Below are 25,413 nucleotides of genomic sequence, written 5' to 3'. Positions count from 1 at the left end.
AGAACTGAAAATACTATAAAATGACAGTAAGAACGAGCAGAAATTAATTTTTTTGATGGACCAAAAAGAAATATTCTCTGTCAAAAATCTTATAAGTTGAAGGTAAGGATGAGAAAGTTGAGAGCCTACTAACAGCCACAATTGTGCCAATTATAGTTCTGATAGGTATATGAAGCATTCTACTCACTACAAAAGAAAAATAAATGTTTGAAAATAAACTTACGTGAAAATACAGGACGAATAAACTTCAGTATGGATAAACTTGACATAGGTATATACAAGAGCTGAGTATGCTGTCTCAACAAGATCCAAAACCTGGCATGATGGTTTCACAAAAAAATAAGCAAACTATATTTTCGATTAAAACGTTACACAATTGAATTGGCAAATTTTGATGCTATTGATAATTTTACGAACACTAAAATTGAAAATAGGCTATTGAGGGTGCAAAAGAAAGAATGGAGGAAATTTCACTGATAGCATAGTAAGTGAAGGTCAGCCAAAAAAAAAGCTAGGATTTATGAGACATAGGTTTATCGAGAGACTATTTACTCAATATTGTAGATAAGATAGAGATAGTTTGGATCTTCCGGTTGAGGTATGAGTGGATTGCCGGGAGCCATCATACCAAATCCAAGAAACATGAACGTTCTGACCAATAAGGCCCTATCCTCACGGTTTTTCTTGACACACATGATGATGTTGGTGCAGTGGAGCACCTCCTCAGCATACTCAAGGAGCGCAATGAAAGCCTCTTTGGATCCTTCGGGAAGCAGATGATCGGGGATTGTTAGGTACAAGATCCCATTTTTCAAAACAGTTTTCCACACATCAAGTTTCGACTCGGTCAGATGGAGCTTGAACTGGATGTTCACATAGCCCTTTTGACGAGCTACCTGAACGATTTCTTTGCCTCGTTGTTCTGAGAGCTTAAATATGTCACCCACACCGCCATAGCTCTCCTTTCTATGGTGTGCCGTAGGGGTTAATCCTGCAGTATGGGCGACATCAGGAGCACCACAGAGGCCCTGCACGCAGGTTGACGGAGTACTGGTTGTTCAGCGTAGCCATCATCTCGTTATCATCGTCACTTACACTTTTACTAAAAACGTTCATATTATTAGAAATACTACTACAAATTAGAGCCATGATTGAAACACCAAAGTTTAACACCTGTCCGTGAAATGGTGACGAAAATAGGGTTACGAATGCGGTGAAAATTAGTAGGACGCACTAGTTTCACTTGGATTTCACAAAAACCAAAACGTCGTAATCACTCGAACACGATTGCTGCTGAAGACTGACTTTGACTATAAAATAATTAGGCAAGTAAAAAACAAAACAACGTAGTTCCACACAATGAATTCTGGGTAATTTTATTGTTCTTTTACAAGTTGACAACTTGACACACTTCTCTACACTGAACCAATGTGTAATGAAAAATTTAAGAAAATTAATTAAGACGTTAAAAAACGCACAAGTCTTAATCCACAAGAAGCCAAGCTTTTAAATAAATGAATAGTTGAAGGGTCAAAAGAAAAAAGCTCAGTCAATAGTGAAAAAATTGATGATTTCTTTTACGTAAGTGTCTGCGGTATTTTAGTGCGAGAGGTTCGCAGTTGGTACCCCCTTGATGACTGGAACCTTCCGTGTCGTAATATTGTGACGTCAACTACATGGGATTAAGATCAACAATAATGACCTTTAATCCATACTGCAGCATTCGTTTAATTCTACGAGGAACAGATCTCGTAGCCACAATTGAACGTTCCTTAAGGCTTCCTAAAATCTTTCCTTTCACAGAGTCCGTACAGTCATCAAAGTGCATACGCGCATGGCGTCCAGAAAGTACAGTGCTTTCGAGGTCAGCTGTGACGTAGTGTTCGAGGACACGGATATGACTACGATTATGGCGGGAGGGGAAAGGGGTCAATTTCCGGCGGGGTCAACGAGGTTTGTTCTCATCCATCCCTAGACAAATGGTTCATAAGGGAAAAAAATGAAACATCTTTGGAACGGTACACATCTTTTAAAAGGCTATGTACATTCCTGAGAACTTCAGGGTATCTTATTTATTTGTACCCCTCGCCACTGAAACTTGGTAAGCTAAAGGAAGCCACTGTTTAAGTGAACACTATCTGAAACACTGTCTTGGACATCGGACTTTTTCGCATACTAGGATTCAATTGGGGCGCTGGGTACAGAAAGGGCATTTCTTGGGTGCGGTGTCTCAGGATCTCCATTAATGTTTTATCCACTATAATTAAAGCAAATGCATGGAATTTATTACAACGTTTACAAATTTTCTTTATAATTTACAATGCTGAAAACTAAAAATTCCAGAAAATTCACCCAATAGTTTCCTCTCTGAAATATAAATTAGTGGAGGAGGTTCTGAAACACCGCAACTGAGAAATGCCCTTTCTGCATCCAACGCCTCAATTGCCCTATCTACTAGAGTCCACACAAAGCAACTTCACGCACTTCTAGGGTACAATGCCAGATTCATCATCTTGATTCTTGCACCAACTTCCAATGCTCAACTGAAGATCAGCTGTCTTCAGTTGAGCATTAGAGGATAGTACGTAGATAAGCACGTAAACTTGTTTGGCATGGACTCTAGCGATAGCTTGTTATATGCTGAGGTATACTTCAAAGTGAACAACTGGTTTGGCTGAAACAGATGGGAAATGAAAATCGATAGAGGCTGGGAGAGGAGCAGAGCTCCAAGAGGTAAACTACTAATAATTTTTCTTTGAAGGAAAAAGATAATTTTTTTAAAAAAAAAATCTAATTTACTACTTCATGAATGCTCGAAAGGCTGCAAACTGCAAAATAAAGCTGAATAAATATTCGTGAGAGAAACAAATTTAGCACGAAAGGTTGAGGGATAATCCAATTTATTGATTGAGGTAGAACTTGCGTTCTTCTATCAAAATGTTCTATCTGTTGTTTTTAAAGGATTGCTGTTATCATTTCTATTTCTGTATTTCTTGTAAAAGTGGTTGTGAGAATCCATCCGAGGGGTAAAAAACTTGAGAATTATGAAATAATAAACTTCAATAATTAGCATACATGTAATTTTATACTGAATAATAATTAGATTGGTATATATTTACATAAAAATAAAAATAGTTTTTAAAAATGCTTTACAAACAACAAAAATTTGAATAAAATTCATAGATCACAATTATAAATTACAAGGGGGTAATTTATTTCCTCAATCAAAAACCCATTGATAGATACGTTTTCAAAAACCATAGAGTTCCCGACAAAAATTAAATTCATCGTGTGGAAAATTGAATGTTCGCTTGAAAAGTGGCGACTTAATATAACAGAATTTCTGGCACTTTCCTTGAAAATTAGCTTTGCCACAGCAAGAGCAATTAACTGGCAATATCAAATAAGCAGGTTTGAGCATGATAATAATTTGTCTTATACTGGAGGCAAAGAAAAAAGGTTTGGGATTTTTAATTTTTTCCCTTCCTTCTTATTATTTTTGCGATCTTTAATGGATGCACTATTTGTGGTTTTGTGACAGAACAGAGCACACTGATATACACTCATACTTATAAAGCTCTTGATTTTGTTAAATCTTACATATCACACAAGTAGGTGAAAAAAAATTAAAATTCAAAAGGAAAAAAAAAAAAAACTGAGATTCATGCCTTTGTTGAATTTTACCCCATTCATCAAGGAATTATATGACAAGAGATGCAAAGAGACAAGTCAGTATTAGAGCTTCACTTACTGCGTTTGTATTGTAACTAAAATGGCTCTTTTCAGGGGATTTAAAAATTTAACAGAAGAAACATTGAGTTCAAAATTATCGAAGTCACTAAGCTACATTAGAAAAGAGGAATGCTATATGCTTTCATTGCAGTTTAAATGACGGGTTCTATTAACACGAGACAGACAGACCGATGAACGGTAAGCCCTGCATATATAAATTCTTCCACATAATTTAGAGAATTTTCTACTAACCTATTACAAGCAAATAAGAGAATATAACTCTTTTTGTAGCATAGTAGGCTTGTTTGCAGTTATTTTGCTGGTGATATTCAATGGCTCCTCGTAGCTCAAGTCGCAATGATTTTTGTACAATTGTTCACCATTTAATGTCTCTTAACTTATCAGTAAAATTTCTTAAATTATGAAGAAGACAAGTTATATGAAGGCTGCTTGTCTCTTCCTAAAATTCTTCATTTGGTAGACATTTTATTCACCTTCCAGCAGAGAGGATAAAAAACATTACAGAGCAGTGTTGTTCATATAGGAAGGATCTTACCCTTGAACTGGTAACAACATTTTAAGAGAACTAAACTGACCTGACACTTAGAAAGTAATGTGTCACTTTGCTGACATGTTTTCATTCTATTTTAATTTAAGTCAGATAAAATTCACAACTAAAACCTTATACTAGAATTAGAGCAAGAAAACGGTTCGCTCATTTAAAATGTACAATATTGGTCTACTTAGGCGTACTTGTCTTTTGTTTCAGCTTCCACCATTATATCCATAATCCACCATATTATTTTCACATTTTTCATGATGATAAATACACAGAATTTTGGAAGATAAAGTACGTAAATGTGAGTAAACTAGTTTTCATTTACAGACACACTAGCTGCTCGAGGTAAAAAATTCGATGAAATTTACCATTTTGCATAAATATGCACGAGACTCTGGTAGGAGAAAATAAGTTCAATCAATGATGGAATAAAATGAGGGATGGCACAGAGATGGATTCTTGTGTTTGCTCGTAGCATTAGAATTTGAAATGGTTATTTTTTTAAAATTCCAGAAAAGTTGATGGCACTCCACTTAGAAAATGACCGTTCAAAGTAAGACCAACTACATATCAATGCCTGAGGTCTAAAAACGCACATCTCAGATTGTGCCGTTGTTAATCTCCCCTTATGTTTCATTTCTTAAAGGAAAGCTGACCAGCAGTTTCTATTGAAATTTTGTGGGTACCTCTTTACTCATTCTAAACAAATTAAACAAAATTTCAAAGAGGCATTATAATAAGTTTTCTGGGCGGAAAATGAAACAAAATCTGAGATTTTAAAATGTTGCAATTGAGATATGCATATTTCTTATTTTTCCAAAGAAGTAGACACAATACATTTACTCTGCAACAAAATTAAAACTTACTGAGAGGTGAATACTTTAATGCTACAGCCCTACAATCATACAGAATTTTCCTTCGAAAAACATTTTATTATTATTGACTTCATGCTGCGGTACGGGAAAGCTTGTTTAATTGACAAAAATATCAATCAGATGGTGTTATTTCTTAGACAATTAATGTAAAGAATAATATCTGCATAAATTGCAAATGGATAAAAAACTGATGTGGATGAATTAATAAATGATGTACACATACACTTCAAAGTGTCCGCTTAATTATGATAAGTCTAAAAAAGTTGAATTACAGCTCTCATGAGCACTAACTGAGCAAGGATGAACCGTTGGGCATAGAATATAAATTTAGGCCCTCCCGGTATTGAGATAAATATACTTGATGGTTGAATTGAAGGAAGTCTAAAAGGTGCTCTGCACCAGCTGAAAAAATACCGTTCAAAGCGAAAACCAGGTTCTCTGATGGAATCAGCATGGAGATTTACATGACAAGTGTTGTACGGGTAAAGTTAACAACTAAAAAGCAAATGAAGCAGATAAAGTATCACTTGTCTTAATGTCACACATCTCCTTCCTAGTGGATGCATTGATATGAGTTGAATCTATTTGCTACGGAAACTTGATTATATTAGATTTATTTTGCAGTAACCTCTTCTGATATCTACGCTAACTATTCCCAGCATACAAAAAACAGGACTCAAGTAATGTGGATAAGCAGAAAAGAAGTAAAAAGAAATAATACTATGAAATGAGAGGACAATTTTCCGACAAATATTTATTGAAAAAGCCTCATCATGCAATTTAGGAGAGTATAAGTATTGATAGTATTAAATAAATAAGAAAAAGAAAAAGAAAAAAGAAAAAAAAATGGTAATAAAAAAACATGAAAACATAAGCTGAGAATCCAATTAAGATCTTATAGTGGTGAAGCTCTTTCTGTTTGAAAGAATTTCTTTAATCGATGCCCTGATCATGAGAGCAGTGATGATTCTAGCACGGATGACAAAATTGGAAATTACAAGGAAAGCTATACATTCGTATCAGATTACATTTGTTTTGGATTAATGACTTTACATTAATATGAGCGAAAGATAAGGGTTGATGGCGAGGTTAAGAATTCAGGAAGTGAGTTATTGGAGCAAAAACATGTAAACCTTCAAATGACAGATGATTATGACAACAATCACTTAAAAAACGATAAAATAATTAGATTTACTCTGCAAAAAACTCTTCATGAAGTTCCATTCCTCACAAAAATTAGGGATGACATGTTAAGTTCTTTCTTCCAAATATTAGAAAATTTCAATCACAAAACTCAAGGGTCTCTAATACGAATACATGTGATAAGAAATCATCTCTTCAATAATTCTTCTTTTATAACTTTTAATTACGATGATGAAAAAAAAATTAAGGCACTTGAGTGCAAAGTAAAGACCCTCCTTTTCACAGCAAAAAAAGACATGAGCTCGAGCAAAAAGCTCCCTATTTTCGAACCATCCGGATAATTTACGATAATATTTTGTACGACTTCCTTCGTTCTAAAGTTCTATGAAATTCAGAGAAATAAAATTGAAAAGGCTAATGGTATTCTTCTTATACGTAGTACATACTTGTCTATAGATATACATGAATGCGGATACAAAATAACAAAAACGATATGGGAGAATAAAAAGATCGTGACTACAAATTTCTCTTTTACGGGCAGAGTAAATTACATGGGGAACTTAGACTGAGCTTGCTTCCATTGTATTTGAATGAAATTCGTTTGCAGATCAATAACTATTATGCCCACTAAATGAAATTAACTATGGAAATAAAATACCACTGGTGAAATTGTAAAAACGCATGTCTCGGTAGGACGTGTCAAAATCTGCGCTCCCAATTTTTTTAAAGGATCCTATCATAGCTTGAAATTTTCACAGAACGGTTCTCACACACGGAAGAGGATTCATCATAGTTTCAAAGAGATGGCATGGGGTTGTTTTTCAAGCGGAAAATAACGTCTGCAATGTCATAATCCAGGACACGCGTTCTTGCTGTTTCAATGTTGATATTCTATCTTTAGACTTCAAGCCTTGGAAGAAAATCTTGTATTACACATATGTATTTATACTTTGAATAAGTTTGATCTCCAAAAACTTGAGTATTAATACTAAACATATAGAACTATACATTAGGCTATAAAAATTAAACTAATCACACGATTCCGATTAGAATCCTGGAAATAACTTAGCTTCAATTCGATATTGAAAGGCTTTAAGTAAGCAAAAAAAAACTTTGGAAATGTTCAGTGCTATATTCTTCCTTATTTCTTAAATTTGGAGTTCAGGCTCCCACAAATACTCTGCTTGATTATTAATTTGAGGACTTCTTTTCTGGATAAAATGTTATAATAGCCCAAGAATACATCAAAGCTAAAACAGAGAAATCACAAGTTACCTATGTTCAACGATATTCATTCCTAATCATGTCTTGTCGTATAGGTACGATGAATGTTTTATAAAGCTCCTTCTATTGTACTTATCTTCATTGTATAGTAATACATACTCCGCCAAAATGCAATAATGGCAATAATGAATGCACCTGGAAAAATTCAGAGAATCAGGTTAGCTACTGCGAGTTTTAATAAAGCACTTGAGCAAGTTGGAAGCTCATAAGCAAAACGATTTATTCTTTTCGAATTTGAGATGAATAAAAAAAAATCAGCATGAAAAGATACACTGCAGTGCAATAAATTTATTATAATAGAAATTTTAATTGAAAATTCAATATATATTGTAAATTTTGATTAGAATCGTAAAATGTGGGCGAAAAACTTTTAATTTCTTACTTTCGTGGCTTTTTGACTTAACAATAACTGACAGCTTGTTAATTACCAAAAACTTCTTGTGAGTTTAAAACCACATGTACAAATTCAATGGGCCTGTTTCAAACTTTTGCTAGAGGAAAAATAAGAGTTGTTTCTTATAGATAATGTCTCAAAAATCACGATGAGCGCATCAGCAAACTCTGAAATGCACTCCTAACTTCACAATCTGAGCGGGAAATTTACGTTTTTTTTTGCTTCCCGCTTCAAAAACGATACTGCAGCATAGGTGAACATTTTGTTAGAGGAGTCGTTCCATCGTCGGCAATATTCATCATGGCCGACGCTTCCGCAGTTCCACGCTAAATGCGACAATAGATCAAGGTCAATCAGGGCGGGCGAGGAAAATATGAACGTAAATACGCAGATTGCTATCTGGTCTTATCCTGGTCAGGTGTTATCTTGTCCCATTACACGTGTTTTGGCGGATTGGTGTCGGCCATGATGAATATTGCCGACGATGGAACGACTCCTCTGACAAAATGTTCGCCTGAGCCGTGGTATCGTTTTTTAAGCAGGAAGTTCAAAAAAACGCAAATTTCTTACGCAGATTGTGAAGTTAGAAGTGCATTTCAGACTTTGCCGATGCGCTCATCGTGATTTTTGAGACATTATCTGTGAGAAACAACTCTTTTGCTCTAGCAAAACTTTGAAGCAACAGGCCCATTATGCGCATTACTAAAAAGAACTCATCAGGAACAATTTGAAAGCAGAATCATGTACCATTTACCGAACAGTATTGTGTTGTTTAATTAAATCTGTATTGCTACTTCAAGAATCATTTTATCTACAGACAACGTCTCATTTACCCAGCATTAAAGCTGTCTGAGGAGACAAAGGAGGTAGTGGTTACGTTGTGGCTACTACAAACCTGGTTTACATACACCGCGGTTTAGATCTACACATACCTTTCCAAGACAGGAGAAAGAGCTAAGAATTACTTTACAGATGTATGTACAACAAATCTCCATTCTTCCTGAATTCAGAAAAACTTCAAAAATCAAGGTGACTTCCACATATTTTGCCTCTTTGTTCGCTTGAAATATAGACAAAGAAGATCATGACTTCTGACTTATCAAAAAGCATGGCATTTCTTGACAAATCATTTAGAAGCAATCAAAAGGTTGATCTCCGGAACCATACGGAAGACAATCAAAGGGTTAATCAAAAGAGAAAAAAATGGCAAGAGGCTACAGGAGTAATAATCAGTATCTGATACGTACCAACATAAGTAATATAAACACCACCATGTCCCTTAGCATATTGGTATGTTCCAAAAGTGACGCCGATTCCAAGGAGAAGAAAGATAAATCCAACAATTAAAAATAAGGTTCCTCTATTCTTAGCAAAGTCTGGTCCGACCGAAGAGCTGTCAAAAAAATTTAAAATGAATATTACAGTGGGAAAGAGGGCATAAAATTACTAATGTTCTTTGAACAAATAAGAAATCTTTAAGCAGCAACTGATTGATGAAAATTTTCCATGACAAAATGGTTGAAACCAACCTTTCAAATAGCTTTAGATAAACATTTATCCACATGTTTAAGGAACATTCATGAAATCAGTTCATGCATCAAGTTCACTGCACTGGAAAGCTCAAAGCGTTTTTTTGCAATAACAGGGGTTCTACTTTTTCCAATTTTCCAATTATCTGTGTTTCCTCTGTATTTTCTTTACAGAATTTTCCGAAAATAACTACCTAACTACTAAGACGCATCCCATGCAGAGGTGTAACTTGACCTATCTGCTGCGACTACGGTTGCTGCCAACTTAAAAAAGCTACCTTAGACTTGCAAAACCCTTGTAGAACTACATTATCACAGAATACTATTCTACATATTATTAGGCTTACCTACTATTGTTAAAATGGATACACTTTTCAACAGCATACTTCACAGTCACTTCGTGAACATTTTTGGCTGCTTCATGTAATCAGATGAATATAAATTCTTCCAAGTTTAAGCAACTGTCATTAAAATTTTCAATCAAGTTTTTTATCTAAGAAATTAGCATATATTTTGTGTGGATAGCAATTTAAAATAGAAACAAGAAAAACAGGCAGCTTTCGGTTTAAAACTCTAGTTCCAATGTAACTTTTTTCAACGAACTCTTCTGAGAGAAAATCTTGGTTTCTCTCTAAATTAAATTCTTTTGGGTCTTCCTGTTTTTTCAGTAGTAGAAACTCTGCAAAAAATAGAAAAAAAAAGGAAGAACAGAAGAAAAGGAAAAGTACTCACATTTTGCGGCAATGCGGACATCTAGCGAGGGCATTCTGTAGGTAATTAAACTAGAAAAAGAAGAAGGAAAATTAAATTGAGAGTACATACTAGGTAAAGAAAGTCAAGAATGTTACATACATTGTTAATATTTAATCTGATAAGCTCTCTATTTTGATTAAGCGGCTTATCCAATATCTGTATCAAACATGCTAGATTATTATGCGAGAGTGCAAATCTGAAAGCTGCAGCACTGAAGCTAAAGTTCATCACAGAGGTGATGAAAGTTTCAGCCTACCTTCATTTAAACCAACATTTTTGATCCATTCTCCCCAGAGCCTGAAAAAAAAACCATTTCCCCCAAAAAGTTGGCCTTTCTCTCCAATAAAACAGTTAAAAAAGTTCAGAAAAATCTGTCAGGATTTCCTAGGTTTTTCCCTTTCGCACCCTTGGTTTCCTTGTTACAAGCGACTCGGCTGGTCACATCGTTAATGATTTTCTACACCCTTGGTTCAACGTCGACATTTATTGAGAGTCCCTGCTACCGCTTCATCTTGCAGCAATTTTTATATCTTCAGGACAAGAATGCTTTTTTAATCAATTCATTCCCATGGTGAAACTCCCAATCCGTGCATATTGTTTACGCTGTTTCAGAAACACAGCTTCTCTTTATTTTTTTAGAAGAGAACAAATTAAAAATCATCAAAGTTTTTTCTGAATTTGCTTTGAAAATCATGAAAATTTTTGAGAATTGACATAGAGTAGTTTTCTACTTAAAAAGAAGCATAACAGGAAATCTGCAATGTCGCAAATGAAGAGACATGGTTTTGGAGTTTCAGAGTGAATTTGGTTTACTTCACCTCATAACGAAAAATGTTGTTAAATGATGTAACTGAAATTCACTGAATTATTTATTTGGAATTACAATATCACATTTTTCTTCTAGTTTTTCCTAAATCTCAGACTGTAAATTATGATTTTTTAAAGTTTGAATGTTCTACTTCAAACTATCGAGTTATTTTAAGAAGCTATACCTAATTAAAAATGTAGGTAAATTCTTTTTTTTTTTTTTTGTGAGAGAGGGGGAGGAGAATTTGAGTCTGTAAGTTACTTACCAAAAATGTATTTGCGCAGTGTATGCAGGACACTCGGCACATGCCAGGTGTAACAGGCAAAGATGGAGTGACTGGGGATGGAGCAAGATTGATTATCCTCTTGCAGTGTGGTCGAGGACACGCTATGCGAACCGATATACTTTTACAAATCAATAGACAGTTGCAGGGACATCGAACATATTTCTTACCAGGAGGAGCGCTCTTGATAGGCTAAAATAAAAAAGAAAAATTGCTTTGATGAGAGAGGAGAAATAAAATAAAATGCTCAAGATTGAATTGAAGAGAAGAGATTGACCAAGAAACTAACAAAAAATGTTTTTGGTTCTTGAGAACATTTATTATAGACTTTGAATACATATTGCTGCAGATGTACTTGTTTGTTAATAATGCGTTGCTTAAGAGCCAGGAATTTCAGCTCTGTTCCTTAGGTATTTTTTTTTCTTGCTGCCATTATCAGAAAAACCAAATTAGAGTACGAAGTATTTTGAAGTATGGACGAAACATCTGCATTGTCCTTCGTTAAAAATCACTTTTACTAGTATTACAGCCCACCACAAAAAATCAAAAGATTTGTCTCTATAGACTCTTTTGCTCCTCAACTTGGCAAGTTTGGAAGTCTCATGACCAACTAAGCCCCAACAGAGTGGTATCTAGAACTCTTGACCATGTTCATTCCCTGATTCTTCCCTAATTTCCAGGAGCTCAATCCCTGTTGAGGAACCAAAATTTTCTCCCACTTTCTCAGGATATTCTTGGAAAAACTAAATAAATCTCCCGAGTTCAGGTTTAAATATAAAATTGTTTAAATGTTTCAGCCAATTCTTTGGAGCACATGAAAATTGTTACTTTCTTAAGCATTCCTCAGTTATGTTTATATTATCTGGTCTACGAAAGCTCTTCTATTACTCTGATCTGAATGTTTAAATGTGTTCTTCAAATGGTCTATGATGGCAGCTCAGCTGCAATGACATGAAGCTAGATAACAATAAGTATTCAAAATTTCTGCAACATTTGAGAACAATACTGTGTTTAAGCAGTAGAAGATGAGATTACCAGTTACTAGAACAGATTCCTTGATTTTTCACTGACTTTCTCCGAAATTTTTCACTTCTGATGAATCATGGTTTTTCTCAGTTATTCCCCATCTTGGACACCATGCTTTAAAGTCACTGTAACTGAACAAGCACGCTTACTCACAAACGAGAGTTCATTAACAAGCAATGAGAGTCCACAGTACCTAATACAGTAACTTCCTCAAGTGATTCTTTGGGGTTATTAGCCACAAAAAAAAGAAGAACTTACCGTAGCTTCATTACAATTCGAACATTTAACAACGTGTTGATCCCTCTTTCCGGAGATATCTATCATAGTTTGACACACTCTACATGTGACCATTGGGTTACCACCCGGTTGCGAAGCATTGTAAGGCGGGGGCAGCTCAAATGGACCAACCTGCACATCACTCACGTTTTCAGTTGATGGCCTCAATGATGCTGAAACAGTAACATATGCATCTTGTTAGGTACATCGCTACACAACACCAATATTTTGTAAATAAAAAGAGAAAAAAGGGAAAAATATGATACCTAGTAAGGCAAAAAATTAGGACTTCATGGTCGTTATGAATTAAAAAGGATATGAATGGCAAAAGTTGAAACCACGTACCTACGTTTGCCACTTTGCAGACTTCCTGTCATACTTTATTTTTTCTTTGGAAAATCGGTCGATGCAATTTCTTGAAAACTTCCCCCATTTTTTGTCTCTGTTAGCATAGTATTCTGTATAAATTTCAAGCCATTAAATCGGTTTATTCCTAGGCCAAAAAATAAAATAGGAGCAGTTTCGAAACATTGCAATGGAGATACGTTGTCTCCCACTATGACTATTGACTTGATCGAGGTATAAGTAAAAGAGACCTCATGGTATGCCAGGATCAAACATTCCAGACAGTGGTTTTGAAGCTAGAGTGGTACATCTTAGAAAATGCAATTTTTGGATGAAATGAGCAGTAAGTAATTGAGACAGTGGCAACTGAGGAGAACTATTATAACAGAATACACTGACATTGCTTTTTTCAGGGATAAATCAATTAGTAGGGGAAGCTGCAGCACAGCACACAGTCAAAGCCATTAAAATGTATCGATTCATACATGTATGGGAGACAGAGACAGATACTCAACAACTGTATTAAGGAGTAGTATCTATAAAGGTGTAAAAAGAGATATCCATAGCGCGAAATGCTTTTTGCCTACCCAATTTACATTCCTGAAGAAAAAATTTATGTCTGCTCTCTGGAAGAATCATGATGGACACTTAACACTCTTTACACCTATCACAATGTGTACCTAACAAAATTTGTTAAAATTTGAAAACATATGGAACTGCAGGAAACTGAAAAATTTATAAATTAAGTGCAGCCTATTGATACTGTTAGTTAAGTGCTTAAGTACTATGCATTGAAAAAGAGAGCCTAGGAAAGAATTATCCATACATTTCATCAGACAAAAGAGACTCTAGGTAAAAATTTAATGAGAGATTGTTATGACCTGATAGCATGAAAGAATAATTTTGTAACACTTCTTTGTCAATTTTATCTTTTCCTTCCTTGTTTTTTACATCCAATCAACACCAGACTTGTTAGCTCAGGACAGCAAGTTAAATTTTCAGACATGCTCACAGATTCAACAGTTTTTTGTATAATATGTATTCAATTTTTTTTTTGATAAAATACAATTTAGTTTTCTCCCTCATATCTCGATTCCATTGAAATTTTTGTAATTAATTGAGTAGGTATGATACAAACATTTGATTTTTCCATTTCACAGACATGGCAACATTAATGTTTATAATACAATTTATGAGCGAGAAATGAGTGTCTCTGGGGAATATGGCTGAAAATATTGACAGCAGTTTTGTGAAATAAGTAGGTGTTAAAGAAATACTGCCATAATTTTTCTGCAATCATCACTGAAAGAACTAAGTACAAGGCAACATGGACTAAAGAAGTCACTGAAGTATTGGAGGTCAAAATAAAAATCAACATTCTGCTTGAAAAAAAAGGGGGTACGATCACTTTTCTTTGCAAATTCTGACCTTACACTGATACATCCTCCAGCAATTATGCTACCTGTCCCATGAGAGATGTCGCGGTAACACTGCTGCAGTGTTCATTTGTTAATGCAACACTAAACTAACATGACTTTACAGATTGAGATAGTCTCACGGGGAGAGATTTGGATTGACAGCGTTATACGAAAAGGGAGCGCAAATTTAAGGTAAATGCAGGGAGTCTCTACAAGTGTCAGGGTTTCTCCCTTGGAAAATTTCAAATTATTGACTTGCTTGACTTTTTATTCTTTTTATCAGATGTTATGAGAGCCTTCACAAGACTGAATAATACTTGTATACCAACTTGTTAAGATTCAAGGATCAAAGAAAGGTTCTACAAGGGTGCTCCTCTTTCGCAAAGACAAACTACTACAAACTCATTGCATTCTTGTTAAGAAATTCTGCTTTTTGCTTAAAGTCTGAGAGCTCTTAAGAATAATTTTTTGCTTGAAAAAGCGCTCTCATGAGATGAAGATCATTGAGGGAAAATAATCATGCTTTTAGGTCTTATATGCTTATATTTACTTTTATGTTAAGATGAAAGTTAGTCATTGATTAGCCCAAAATCAGCACTACTCAACAGGTTCATATATCGACAGTGAAACTATCAGACCACATATCTTGTTCGCCGTGTTTAAAAATCTCTGCTCATACTATCTTTTTTTAAAGGAGACCCGATCAATATCATTCCTCGAAATTTTCAGAGTTTTCTCTGCATGAAGAGGAAAAATCATGCAGGGTTTCAAGAACTGACATCGAATAGTTTTCCATTGAAAAAATAAAGTATGACAGGAAGTCTGCACTATCGCAAACCAAGATATGGGGTCTGGTGGTTTCACTGTTGATAAGCCTTGAAATGTGTGTGCATTGACGATGATTGCCTACTATCCCAATAGCTAATGAACGAACTCCAGCAACAGAAGTTCCTTCCAACTTTAAGTTCGTAGATTCATCAGTTTTGATTTCTTATTTAAAAACTACAGACAAAAGAAGTATATATGAAGGGGACTAAAGAAAACCCTGACTAGGATACCAATAGATCCTATGACTCCAAGTCCGCTGACTAGTCTGGCGATCAAGGCATGCTTTGTTAGGAGTGATGGGTGATGAGCGGAAGAGTTGGCTATCTACCTTGGGTCTTACATACCATGACCAATAGTAAGACACAATGATTTGGAGCAAGCACTCCAACAGGTTTACAAGAAACTTAATCCTAGGATGGGTAACCTTTGCATTGTCAAGGTTCGCTGTTATAATTGTCGATGAGATTGGAGATGATTTCATTGATGCAAAAAAATTCTGCAACATTTGGCACTACAAGAAGTACGTGAGCTTGAACAGCATAGGGAGACTCTGACAGGAAAGGCCAAAACTGACAAAGCATTTCGGTCTCCAGAAGAAAGTCACTCCTGTCAGGGCTTGAAACCAGTGCTGCGAAGAACTTAAATCACCGAATGAAAGTGATGAGAGGTACATTATTGTTCCAGCAGAAAAGCAGAAGCTTTTAAATCAATGCTTCAAGGACTATAGTGAAGAATTGACTCTAATGAAGGGTTGGTCAGAGTTTACATAATAGCCAGAGAGCCTGCTGGACAAAAACTTAGGTTAGAATAAAGATAAGGTGTTACCTGAGTTGTACTCGCTCTGATCTCCACTCCGCAGCAACGGTTTCTTCTCATTATCTTCCCGGTCACTCATGACTTCAATCACAGTTAAATCGGCCTGCAAAAAACTTAAATTGAGAGCAAAACTGAGCGATCTAAAAATGCAAAATTCTCCAATGAATCGCGATCAGTGGACATTTCAGCGTAAATAAAATGTAAGCAAGTTTGACAACTGTTGCACAAAGGCATTATCAAAATGCTTAGAGGAAGGAAGATCGAAAATCAAATTTATTATTTGTTGGGGAGATTTTTAGGATTAAAAAATCACAAAAACTTTAGAATACCTCAAAATTTGATAAATTTCGTTGCAAGAACCGAAATTTCTCATGGGTACACAAGAATTATAAATTATGGTCTACAATTAGGCAACGTCGTGAATTGTTCCAGATTGGTAAACCTGGTGTTATGATTCATACATGTTCATAACATGCTAATCAGCTTGCTGTAAACACTTCGCGAAACTTTTAACTTTTATTTTATTATGCACTCCCAAATTCTGCCGGAAAGGAATATTGGTTCCCGTTTTATTGTAGTTTTTCTACACTTGTGTTTTTTTTCATCGCTGTGAAGTCCGTAAGATGCCCCACCCACCTGCCTTCAATCTATTTGCAAACTTTGTTCCGCAATTGTCACTGCAAGCTCTGTAAAGCTGTGCTCCATTAATATTTTCCTTAAATTTTTAACCAGCCGTATTTAATTTTATTGCTCGACTGACTGCTCATCATGAAGCGAATTATATTATTTATGAATGGCTCAGAAGTTGATGGGAAGGTATGGTATGACTTCTCTCCATGTTTCTAAGTGTCATCATTACTTAGTGTAGCCACCTAGGTACTCCCTCGCACATATGAGAAAATTTTGAAGATGCATAAACTATTTAAAATCACTGAATATTGCACACTCTTCATTTACTTCTGTATTTGTGTGTATTCCAGTGAGCTGTATAAAAAGTATAAAACTTGAGCTGTAGCATTCAATTTAGAAAAGCGAGTCATGCCCCACTACTGCCTTTTTGTACCATAAATTAGGAGCGTTACATTTTTTAAAGTATAGTATTTTTTTCCAGGGGTGCTGAATCTTCCAAGCTTCCACATTCTCTCAAATTTTCTTAAAATTCTTCACCAATTCTTGAAGTGATTATCTCTTCACTTCATTTTTACTGGAAGTAATTTTCAACTTTTGACTCAGAAATTTTTTTGCATGGAGTCATCAGCTTATCCTGGTGATTTGATCTTCTCATGAAAAATGATAATTTTATCTGAGAAAATTGGGCCACTCCTTTCATTATGCTCTGTAAAAGTAGAGCAGCAAAAACATGAAAGTAAGATATTAACAAAAATCAGTAAATCAATGAATCAGAAGTGATTTACCGGAATCAAAGCTGCTAATTGATTTCCTATCATCATTGCGAGTTGTGTAAAATTACCACTAAAATTTTTAACAATGTTAGTGTCTTGTTGTATTATTGCGTGTGCGCAATAGCAAGCAAATTTTCTCTCCCTGAAAGGATCTTTTACTCGTTAGAAATCAATCTAGTATTTAGGTATGTCTTGCTCTTATCAATAATTCAATGTCATTACCTTCCATCCTTCAGGTGATACTAGTGACGCACGATTTGGATGAGTTATTAGCAGCAGCTAGCTCAAAATTTGGAATCGTAGCCAGACGTCTTTTCACCAAGCAAGGTGGAGAAATAGATGACATCAAACTTCTCAGGTATACTTATCTAGAGAGATTTTGCGATAATATTATTTAAAGATTCTAAATGTTGAAGAAAACCTTAAGTCAGAATTTTCGAAACCTGTTATTAGAGAATTTTCATTTTTGCACGTGATAGATCAAGCCTTGCCAGTCACAAGGTTGAGAAGGTCACTGCTGTCAGAGACTAGAATTGCTTCGCATCAGCAAATTCTCAATCCTAAGTAATTTGGAAGAGAGCACTATAACACATTTCTAATGGTTGCATGAGGCTTGAAGAGCGAAGTCCCTTTCAAGCCAATCTATCTTCACCAAAGAGCCTAAGATGTAGGTAAAAATATCTCTTTAGATTTTCATTTGCCCCGATTTTGTGTATCTTAAAACTAAAAGCAATAAATATTATTTTTCAGGGATGATGATGTACTTTATGTATCCCGCGGTGAAGCATTTATTCCAATGGGAGCCTCAGATTTATCAAAAATTTTATCGGAAGAGATTGCAGTTGCAAGTCCTGATTGGGTTACGCTGAATGTTGGTGGGAAGTACTTTACCACCTCTCGCAGCACGCTTGTGTCCAAAGAGCCAGCCAGTATGCTGGCAAGGTACGTACTGTAAAACTTATCACATCGTTCGGATCGTCATTTAATGTGGAGAAATATTGAAAAGCATCTCTTTGAATAATTCACTCTCATAATAATACCCAAGGATCATTTTTAACAATCTTTAAAGTATTTAGGTCATAACGTAGCATGAAGCAAAAACTTAAACGCTTTCTGTGAGCACACAACAGTGCACTCAGCATGTTTCATTTTGAAAGATACAAATTTTTGTTTTGGTCTTTAGTTACTAATTCTTCAGGTCAGACCTGGTTATCTGTGGAGTTGAGCCACAATCTTCCAGTAGTAGGGTTATCGATGCTGGTATCAGCTCCCTAAAGAGCACACATCGTAAGTTTTGATTGCTAAACGTTGACAATGCTGCTGAAGAAGTGTCAATGCTTCATGCAACTCACTGCATTCAATGTATTACAAGAGATCAAATTGTGAACAATGTTTCCAACAGCGCCAAGTATGTCAATCGAGAAAAAATTGCAGGAATTGAAATTAAATGCAATCAGAGTGAAAGCTGGCACAAGCAGCTTCTTTGCAATCTCTATTTTTAGTTTATACTTAGAAACACTTTGGTATAGAGATAATAGCTTTGAGACAACTTCTTCCCTTTACATCCTCACTTCATCAAAGACAGAAAAAATTTGGACCTATCATGTTTTTTATTTGATTTAGTCAATGCGTACAAGTAAAAAAAAGGCGGTAGTACCTTAACTTTAGTGATTTTTTTCTTCATCATTCGTATTTTGTGCAAGCATAAAAGTGTCCTGTTTATGAATTATTCCTTTATATATATCCCTACTATTAAGGCAGAGAACGTTACCGTATCTCATTGAAAATTCAATCAACTCTCAATGGACACTATGTCCTGTACCCAAGATTCAATCTTATTATATTCTGTAACTTTTTATGTGATTTTTTACAGAATGTTCGCTGAGAATGAACAAGGCTATCGGATGACGCCTAGTGATGTCGATAAGAATGGGGCTTTCCTAATCGATCGCAGCCCCACTTACTTCGAGCCCATTCTTAACTATTTGAGGAATGGACAACTCTTAATCGACTCGCATGTTAATCCTGAGGGTGTCCTAGAGGAGGCACGTTTCTTCGGAATCGAATCAATTGTACCTCAACTGGAAAGCATAGTTACTAATAAGAAAAAAACCAAAGATAGTATGCCCTTAACTCGCAGAGATGTGATCAATGCTTTGATCATTACACCATTTACTGCTGAGCTACGGTTTCAAGGTGTGAATTTAGCTGGTGCTGACTTATCAAGATTAGATCTAAGATATATCAATTTCAAAGTAAGTGGAACATGCCTTTCTTGTATTTTTAAGACGTCAAGTTTTATTTTGGATTCACAAGGTGATCCAAGAGACCTACACAACACTCACAAAATTTCAAGTATCTATCTCAATTTTTTTAAAAGTAACTGAGATGATGCCTAGTACTGGTGGTGGTGAACTTATGGATCACCCTATCCAAGCAAGAGTTATCTCAGATAGTGAAAGTATTGTTAACAATGAGAGAATAATGTCAGGATTTTTTTTATGAGGCTTGTATTAAATTAGGGTTTATCAAAATGTCAGTGATTTTTTTAAAAGAGTTTCACAGAGAAAGGAACTCTAAGGCCCAAAGCTTTATCAGTCAAAACCAATATTTTATACCACTCTACAAGAGAAAGATTCGCAGATACTGTCGTTTAAAAATAATAATAATAAATTTAAAAAAAATTTATTCAATGCGAAATTGAAATTAACCTTACAGAAGGTTTGAGGAAAACGCTCAAAAATATTCATCTGATCTGAAATCAGAATTAAATGTAAGAGGTTTCAAAACTACAACAGTTTCATTGAAAAAAAAAAAAAAAAACCATTATGTTGAAAAATGAAAGAAGATTAAAATTTATGTGTAGTTTCCATTATCGGCAGAATAGCAATTGAACTCTGCTTTGCTTGCTTGCAAAAGAATGAAAAAATTTTGCCGGAAGAATTAAGTTTTTTCCATTAAACATTACGGTGAGTGTTTACCCTAATTTTAATTATTTATTATGAATATTCTCTTTCTTTCAGTATGCTTGTCTCCATGGATGCCGAATGAATGGAGCCAATCTCAGTTGGTGTTGGTTAGAAAGAGCAGACCTCTCCCATGCGCAGATGGAAGGTGCTCAATTGCTTGGCGTGCGAATGTTGTGCGCTAATCTAGAATCTGCCAACCTGCGAGGCTGCTATTTTGAAGATCCAGCAGGAAGTCGTGCTAATATGGAAGGTATGCCCACATTTTTTTTGCCTCCAAGTTAAGGCCTCTCAGGCAGGGTGTCTATTGAACCTGTAATTTCAGAAAACCCTCTAGTTTTTGAAGTGGGTCTGAAAGTTTTCAAAAAGTGCAGAAATTTTCTGAAATTTAACCGGAGGTCCAAAATGTTTCTAAATGATCCGTAGGACTTTATCGTACATAGAAAAAATTCTTTGCATCTCTTTGCCAAAACTTTGATAAATAGCATATCATTTTCTTTAATAGTGGGAACATTTAATTTTTTTGCTTGAAAAAATATCAAAAAAGTTTCCATTTTTTCATTTTTAAAAGAATGTCAGAAAGCACCTCGCTCTGCGAATTTCAGTACATAGTAGCTTATAGAAGGACAAAAGAGAGGCAAAGTTTAAAAGCATCGGGGTGATCTGAAGGGTGACAATTTTAAAAATTGTACAAAGATAGGTTTATAAAATTTCCTGTCCAGTTGTACTTACTTCAGATATTTACAAATCCTGTGCGGGGGTATTTTATTTCTTTTTTCGAAACGCATGATGTTTATTTTTATGCCCATCCGAAACAAATAGGGCCAGTTTCCTGTCAAAAAATGAGACGGTGGATTAGACCATTATCAGACCAGGTTTTTTACGTGTTAATGAAGTATCTGAATGCATTTTCAAGGTGATTTGCATTTCGCTATCTTTAAAAAGCGTTAATCCTTTCAGGCGTTAATCTCAATGGTGCTGACTTGGAAGGCAGCAACATGGCGGGTGTCAACTTGAGAGTTGCAACCCTGAAAAATGCAAATTTAAGGAGCTGTGATCTTCGAGCTGCGGTTTTAGCTGGTGCCAACATGGAGGTAAGAGAAAGTTTTTATTTTTTTCTGTTTTCCTGTCTTTAAATTTATGAGAACTCCATTTTTTTAATTTAAGTACATTTTTTGCCGTGTAAAGAAGTTTCAGAACTTGTCCTTTGTTTTGATACGTTATGAGCACCAAACCTTACTCCTTCGTGGACCCTTGTGAGTTAATCAAAGTAGAGCAGCCTCATTCAGGTACTATCCCCTATCTGTAGCCGCAAAATTAATGAAAATCGGCTTGGTAGATCTTCAGACCGAACTGTGAACATTTACATGGTTTAAATGGGAAAATTCACAACTTCGTCATATAATATTCGAAACCTGAGTCTTATTTCCCAAAGCTGAACAGAACAAGCTCATCTTGAGACTGTCACCAGTGTCACCCATCAATAGCCCCAAAAATCATGATAATGAACCCTGTAGAATGTTTGAACGAACTGTGACAAAAATGACGACTGTGTAGTAAATGAAACCCTGTTCTTGTCTCTCTGTCTAGAGCTAATTTTTTTTTTTTCCCTGAGAATTTCAGATGAGGCGTTATCATTTAGTTTTACTAATGCTCTCTCCTGCGCTGTAAAGAGATTCTGCACTTATTATTTAGATTAGTAGATGGCGCATTGCCATGTAGATGGCGTATTGCCATTGAGCATTATGATCTGTATGAAAATGATTCAACTCATTTTGAAGAGAAAATATACTCACATGGAGTATGATTTTCCCTTGAATGCGGAAATGGATGTACTGTTTCACGCAGTATGCGTATCTTTAAAGAATTATGCTAACAACAAGATTTTACTTAACAAGATTAGATCGTTCTGTCTTGTATAGGAATGACAAAATACTTTCAAAATTAAAATAAATGTAAATCGAGGCTAAAAAACGAGGGAATTAAAAATTTAAATAACATTGGAATTGCTATAATTAAAAAACTCAAAACTTTCCCAACCTTAATTATTTTGGCCGAACATTGTTTTAGGGACTCTGCTGTCCTCCCTCTTCAGCGGTGATATAGTTTGACTCGCGACGCGAATGTAAGGAAAGTTTTGGGCTTTTTAATTTTCAGCAATTCTGATTTTATTTACCATAAAAATGTTTAAATTGTGTCCCACTGCTTTTACTTGTCATCTCAATGAAACTATAACATCTTTCGAACATAATGGAAAAAAAAGTGAAAAAAGAAACTTAAACATAAGGATAAACTGAGTCAAGAAACTCACAAAAGATAAGAGAAAATAGATAGATAATAAACTCAAATTCACAGAATTAAATTAAAAATGTGTCAGAGGGCAGCCCAGTGTAAGTTTGGCACCAGGGTGTAAACAAAAACGAACGATCATTTGGATATTCAGGCTTAAAGAAGGGACCCAGAAATTCCAAAACACTGCATCATTTTTAATTTAAATTTGTCTGTTTGAATTTTTTATTTTCCAATTTTTCTTTCTCTTTCATCGGTCAAACATTTTACTTAAAGAAAATTCAGGAATACGAGCACATAACTCTTCAACCCTTGAGTTAATCCTTCCGTGTAATGTTTTGGTTTCAGAGCTGCGATTTGACTGGCAGTGATTTACACGAGGCCAATTTGCGCGGGGCAAACTTAAAAAACGCGTCGCTAGATTTCCTTCTCAATCCGCTACACATGTCACAGACTGTGCGGTAATTGTGCTGGATACTGGCTTTTCGTCAAATGTTTTATTGCTTAATATGTTGATTGTTGAGATGGGCTTGGGAGCCCAGCATTTCTCGATTATACGCTGATTTTTTTATTATTGCGCTGCGTTAAACACTAGTGCTACTTGCCGTAATTTTACTCTTGAAGCACATCTGTGCAATGATCAACTATGTTACATTCCTACACAAATGCGCTGGCTTTTTCAATTTTGCTGTAATTTGGTTAAATTGTGCTATCCTGTGTTAGGTAGCGCCTAAATAATCTAATGGGCTGCTAGAAAATTGTGGAATAATCTGGTAAGCCAACAAACCTTTCCAGGCATTGCGAAGCTAAGAGTTCATTTAAATCCATTGAACCTTTTAAAAATATTTGTTCAACCCTGGTTCTTTTGAAATTGTACCAGGGTCCAACTTTTTTTTCTTTAGTTCTGGAATTTTTTTATCTTGCTTGGTGCCTCGTGAAGACTGTGCGATATTGCCTTTAATTAGATTAATCTTTTCTACTCCTTCATATTATATTCTTGCATATATTATCGGTAATTCTTTTTATGCTTGTGTCATGTAGCTAGTCTGTGTCATTTGCTATTCCTAAAGATGCAGTAAAAAAATTGATATTCAACTATGATTAGAAAAATTCTTTTCACGGGTCAACAGCCGATTTTTTCGTAAAAAAAAATTGGTTGATCTTAAGATTGTAAATGAAAGGAAGTACTACGCATCCTGTTCTTTCTTTAAAATTTCACGGTGAAGATAATTTGCGCAACAGCAAATTTGGAAAACAACGTGAGAAAGACATTATTGTGTGCACTAAATATTAATTAGCTGGAGGATGGATGATTTCATATTTTTACTTCACTATTACCATAGTGGTTATAGTGAAGCTCATATGGATGGCTCTAGTACAGAACCTTGTATCTTTATTGCGATTTTTCAAATTGTCCACTCCTATTTTATTTCTTTGAAGAGAAATAAGCCAACCTAGTAGCTTAAAGTTTTTGCAGAATATTCTGCTAACTCAGAAGAAAAATAATAACTTTTTTCAAGAAATTACGATGACTAGTTTTACAAAGAAAAAATAAAGTATGATGGGAAGTCTTCAATGCCGCAACTTAAGGTACCTACAACGTTTTGCATTTTGGCCATTGACTTTTTACTTTTTCGAGTCAAAGTCGGAATTATCAGCGGAGCAAAGTGTTTTTACTTTGAGTTAATATGAATCTTTCTCTAATTATTCATACTTGACCACTGTCTAACTAACCAACAATGCCCAAATGAAACGTGGAATATTTTTTGGATCATCATTTTATCTTCGATCACCATGAACATATATGACTGCAATAAAGAAATTCAAGAAGAAATACAAATAATTTTGACAAGAAAACAACAGATTGCTTATTATTTGAGGGAGGAGCTGTCAATAAAATCCTTGGAAGTGGAAGGAGTTTGCACTGATTTTCAAAATTAAAGGAAAGAGATTGCAGAATGCGGACCTTACTGACTGACTCTTTTGAATTTTAGAAGAAGCTTTTCCGGTAATTTTAATAGTAAAAGTAAGCTCCTAAGCTTGTTCAGTGCATGATTAAGTCTTTTTTATTGCATTGCATACAATGACATCTTTTTTTCTGTGATTTTGAAACTCTCGTAAAAATGACTCACTAGGCATTGCAACATGTAGTAGATTTCACAACTCCCATGTCCCTGGTTGGACAAGATTCGTTGGTATTTTATGTTATCTTTTAGCAGCCAAAGAGGTAGGAGTAAAGGGAACTAGTCCTCTGGAAAGGCTGGTTGTAATTTTATTTTATCTTACTGTTTTTCACAATCACCTCTCTTGAAGAAAAATTAATTACTATGTATCAAGTAATCTTTATTTGAGAACTCTGTCTGTACTGAATTCTTTTTTTCTCACACCTCAAGTTTTATTTTTAGACATTTTGTTGATTTTTTATTGAAATAGTTTTATAAATACATATACAGTCACAGTGAGTGTGACTTTTTAATGAAGTGAAGGCTTTTTGCAGTTGTTATGATTGTCTTTGACCTTGCAGCTTGTATGAACTATCCTGTCCTGTGATAATGAGTAAAACAAAATAAATATTTTTTTTCTTTTAGATTTGGCTACAATATCAATTCCTTTTATCTTCCTGTCTCCTTTTTTTCAAATTTACACCTAGATCAGAACATGGTCACAATTTTATTGAGTATACTTA

The 25,413-nt window shown here is 35.0% G+C and overlaps 3 protein-coding genes across 4 annotated transcripts; 1 reads left to right on the top strand and 2 right to left on the bottom strand.

The window, feature by feature from the left end:
* Positions 1-548: 548 nt before the first annotated feature.
* On the bottom strand, positions 549-4,373 carry Oda (Ornithine decarboxylase antizyme). The gene is made up of 2 exons (XM_072299094.1): positions 4,329-4,373; positions 549-1,028 (listed from the first exon to the last, which is right to left on the bottom strand). The coding sequence occupies exons 1-2, from the start codon at positions 4,371-4,373 to the stop codon at positions 549-551; spliced, it is 525 nt and encodes a 174-aa protein (XP_072155195.1).
* On the bottom strand, positions 3,067-16,280 carry LOC109035975 (type II phosphatidylinositol 4,5-bisphosphate 4-phosphatase). Of its 2 annotated transcripts, none has more exons than XM_019049849.2 (6): positions 16,079-16,280; positions 12,645-12,835; positions 11,343-11,552; positions 10,249-10,298; positions 9,235-9,380; positions 3,067-7,728 (listed from the first exon to the last, which is right to left on the bottom strand). In XM_019049849.2, exons 1-6 carry the CDS (start codon positions 16,146-16,148, stop codon positions 7,643-7,645), a joined length of 753 nt encoding a protein of 250 aa, XP_018905394.1. In that variant the 5' UTR covers positions 16,149-16,280; the 3' UTR covers positions 3,067-7,642. The 2 variants fall into 2 exon arrangements, with proteins under 2 accessions (XP_018905394.1, XP_018905403.1); XM_019049858.2 differs by lacking the exon at positions 16,079-16,280 and adding an exon at positions 13,595-13,790.
* Positions 16,281-16,515: 235 nt separating this feature from the next.
* On the top strand, positions 16,516-25,314 carry LOC109035965 (BTB/POZ domain-containing protein KCTD9). Its single transcript, XM_019049838.2, has 7 exons — positions 16,516-16,885; positions 17,709-17,830; positions 18,223-18,414; positions 19,346-19,727; positions 20,496-20,691; positions 21,399-21,532; positions 23,076-25,314. The coding sequence occupies exons 1-7, from the start codon at positions 16,838-16,840 to the stop codon at positions 23,190-23,192; spliced, it is 1,191 nt and encodes a 396-aa protein (XP_018905383.2). The 5' UTR covers positions 16,516-16,837; the 3' UTR covers positions 23,193-25,314.
* Positions 25,315-25,413: the final 99 nt, after the last annotated feature.

Source organism: Bemisia tabaci, chromosome 4 (assembly GCF_918797505.1).
Source record: "Bemisia tabaci chromosome 4, PGI_BMITA_v3".
In the NCBI taxonomy this organism is placed as follows: Eukaryota; Metazoa; Arthropoda; class Insecta; order Hemiptera; family Aleyrodidae; genus Bemisia; species Bemisia tabaci.
The sequence above is the reverse complement of the archived record's forward strand: the minus strand, read 5'-3'. Positions and strand labels throughout refer to the sequence as shown.

Excerpts from the sequence above, each read along its gene's own strand:
- Oda (XM_072299094.1), bottom strand. The coding sequence starts at position 4,373 with ATGAAAACATGTCAGCAAAGTGACACATTACTTTCTAAGTGTCAG. Across the intron at positions 1,029-4,328 it reads CATTACTTTCTAAGTGTCAG|GGCCTCTGTGGTGCTCCTGA; the intron begins GTCAGTTTAGTT and ends ACCTGCGTGCAG.
- LOC109035975 (XM_019049849.2), bottom strand. The coding sequence starts at position 16,148 with ATGAGTGACCGGGAAGATAATGAGAAGAAACCGTTGCTGCGGAGTGGA. Across the intron at positions 11,553-12,644 it reads CGAATTGTAATGAAGCTACG|CCTATCAAGAGCGCTCCTCC; the intron begins GTAAGTTCTTCT and ends TTTTTATTTTAG. Across the intron at positions 9,381-10,248 it reads TGTCCGCATTGCCGCAAAAT|CTCTTCGGTCGGACCAGACT; the intron begins GTGAGTACTTTT and ends TTTTTTTGACAG.
- LOC109035965 (XM_019049838.2), top strand. The coding sequence starts at position 16,838 with ATGAAGCGAATTATATTATTTATGAATGGCTCAGAAGTTGATGGGAAG. Across the intron at positions 17,831-18,222 it reads GATGACATCAAACTTCTCAG|GGATGATGATGTACTTTATG; the intron begins GTATACTTATCT and ends ATTATTTTTCAG. Across the intron at positions 20,692-21,398 it reads AAGTCGTGCTAATATGGAAG|GCGTTAATCTCAATGGTGCT; the intron begins GTATGCCCACAT and ends TAATCCTTTCAG.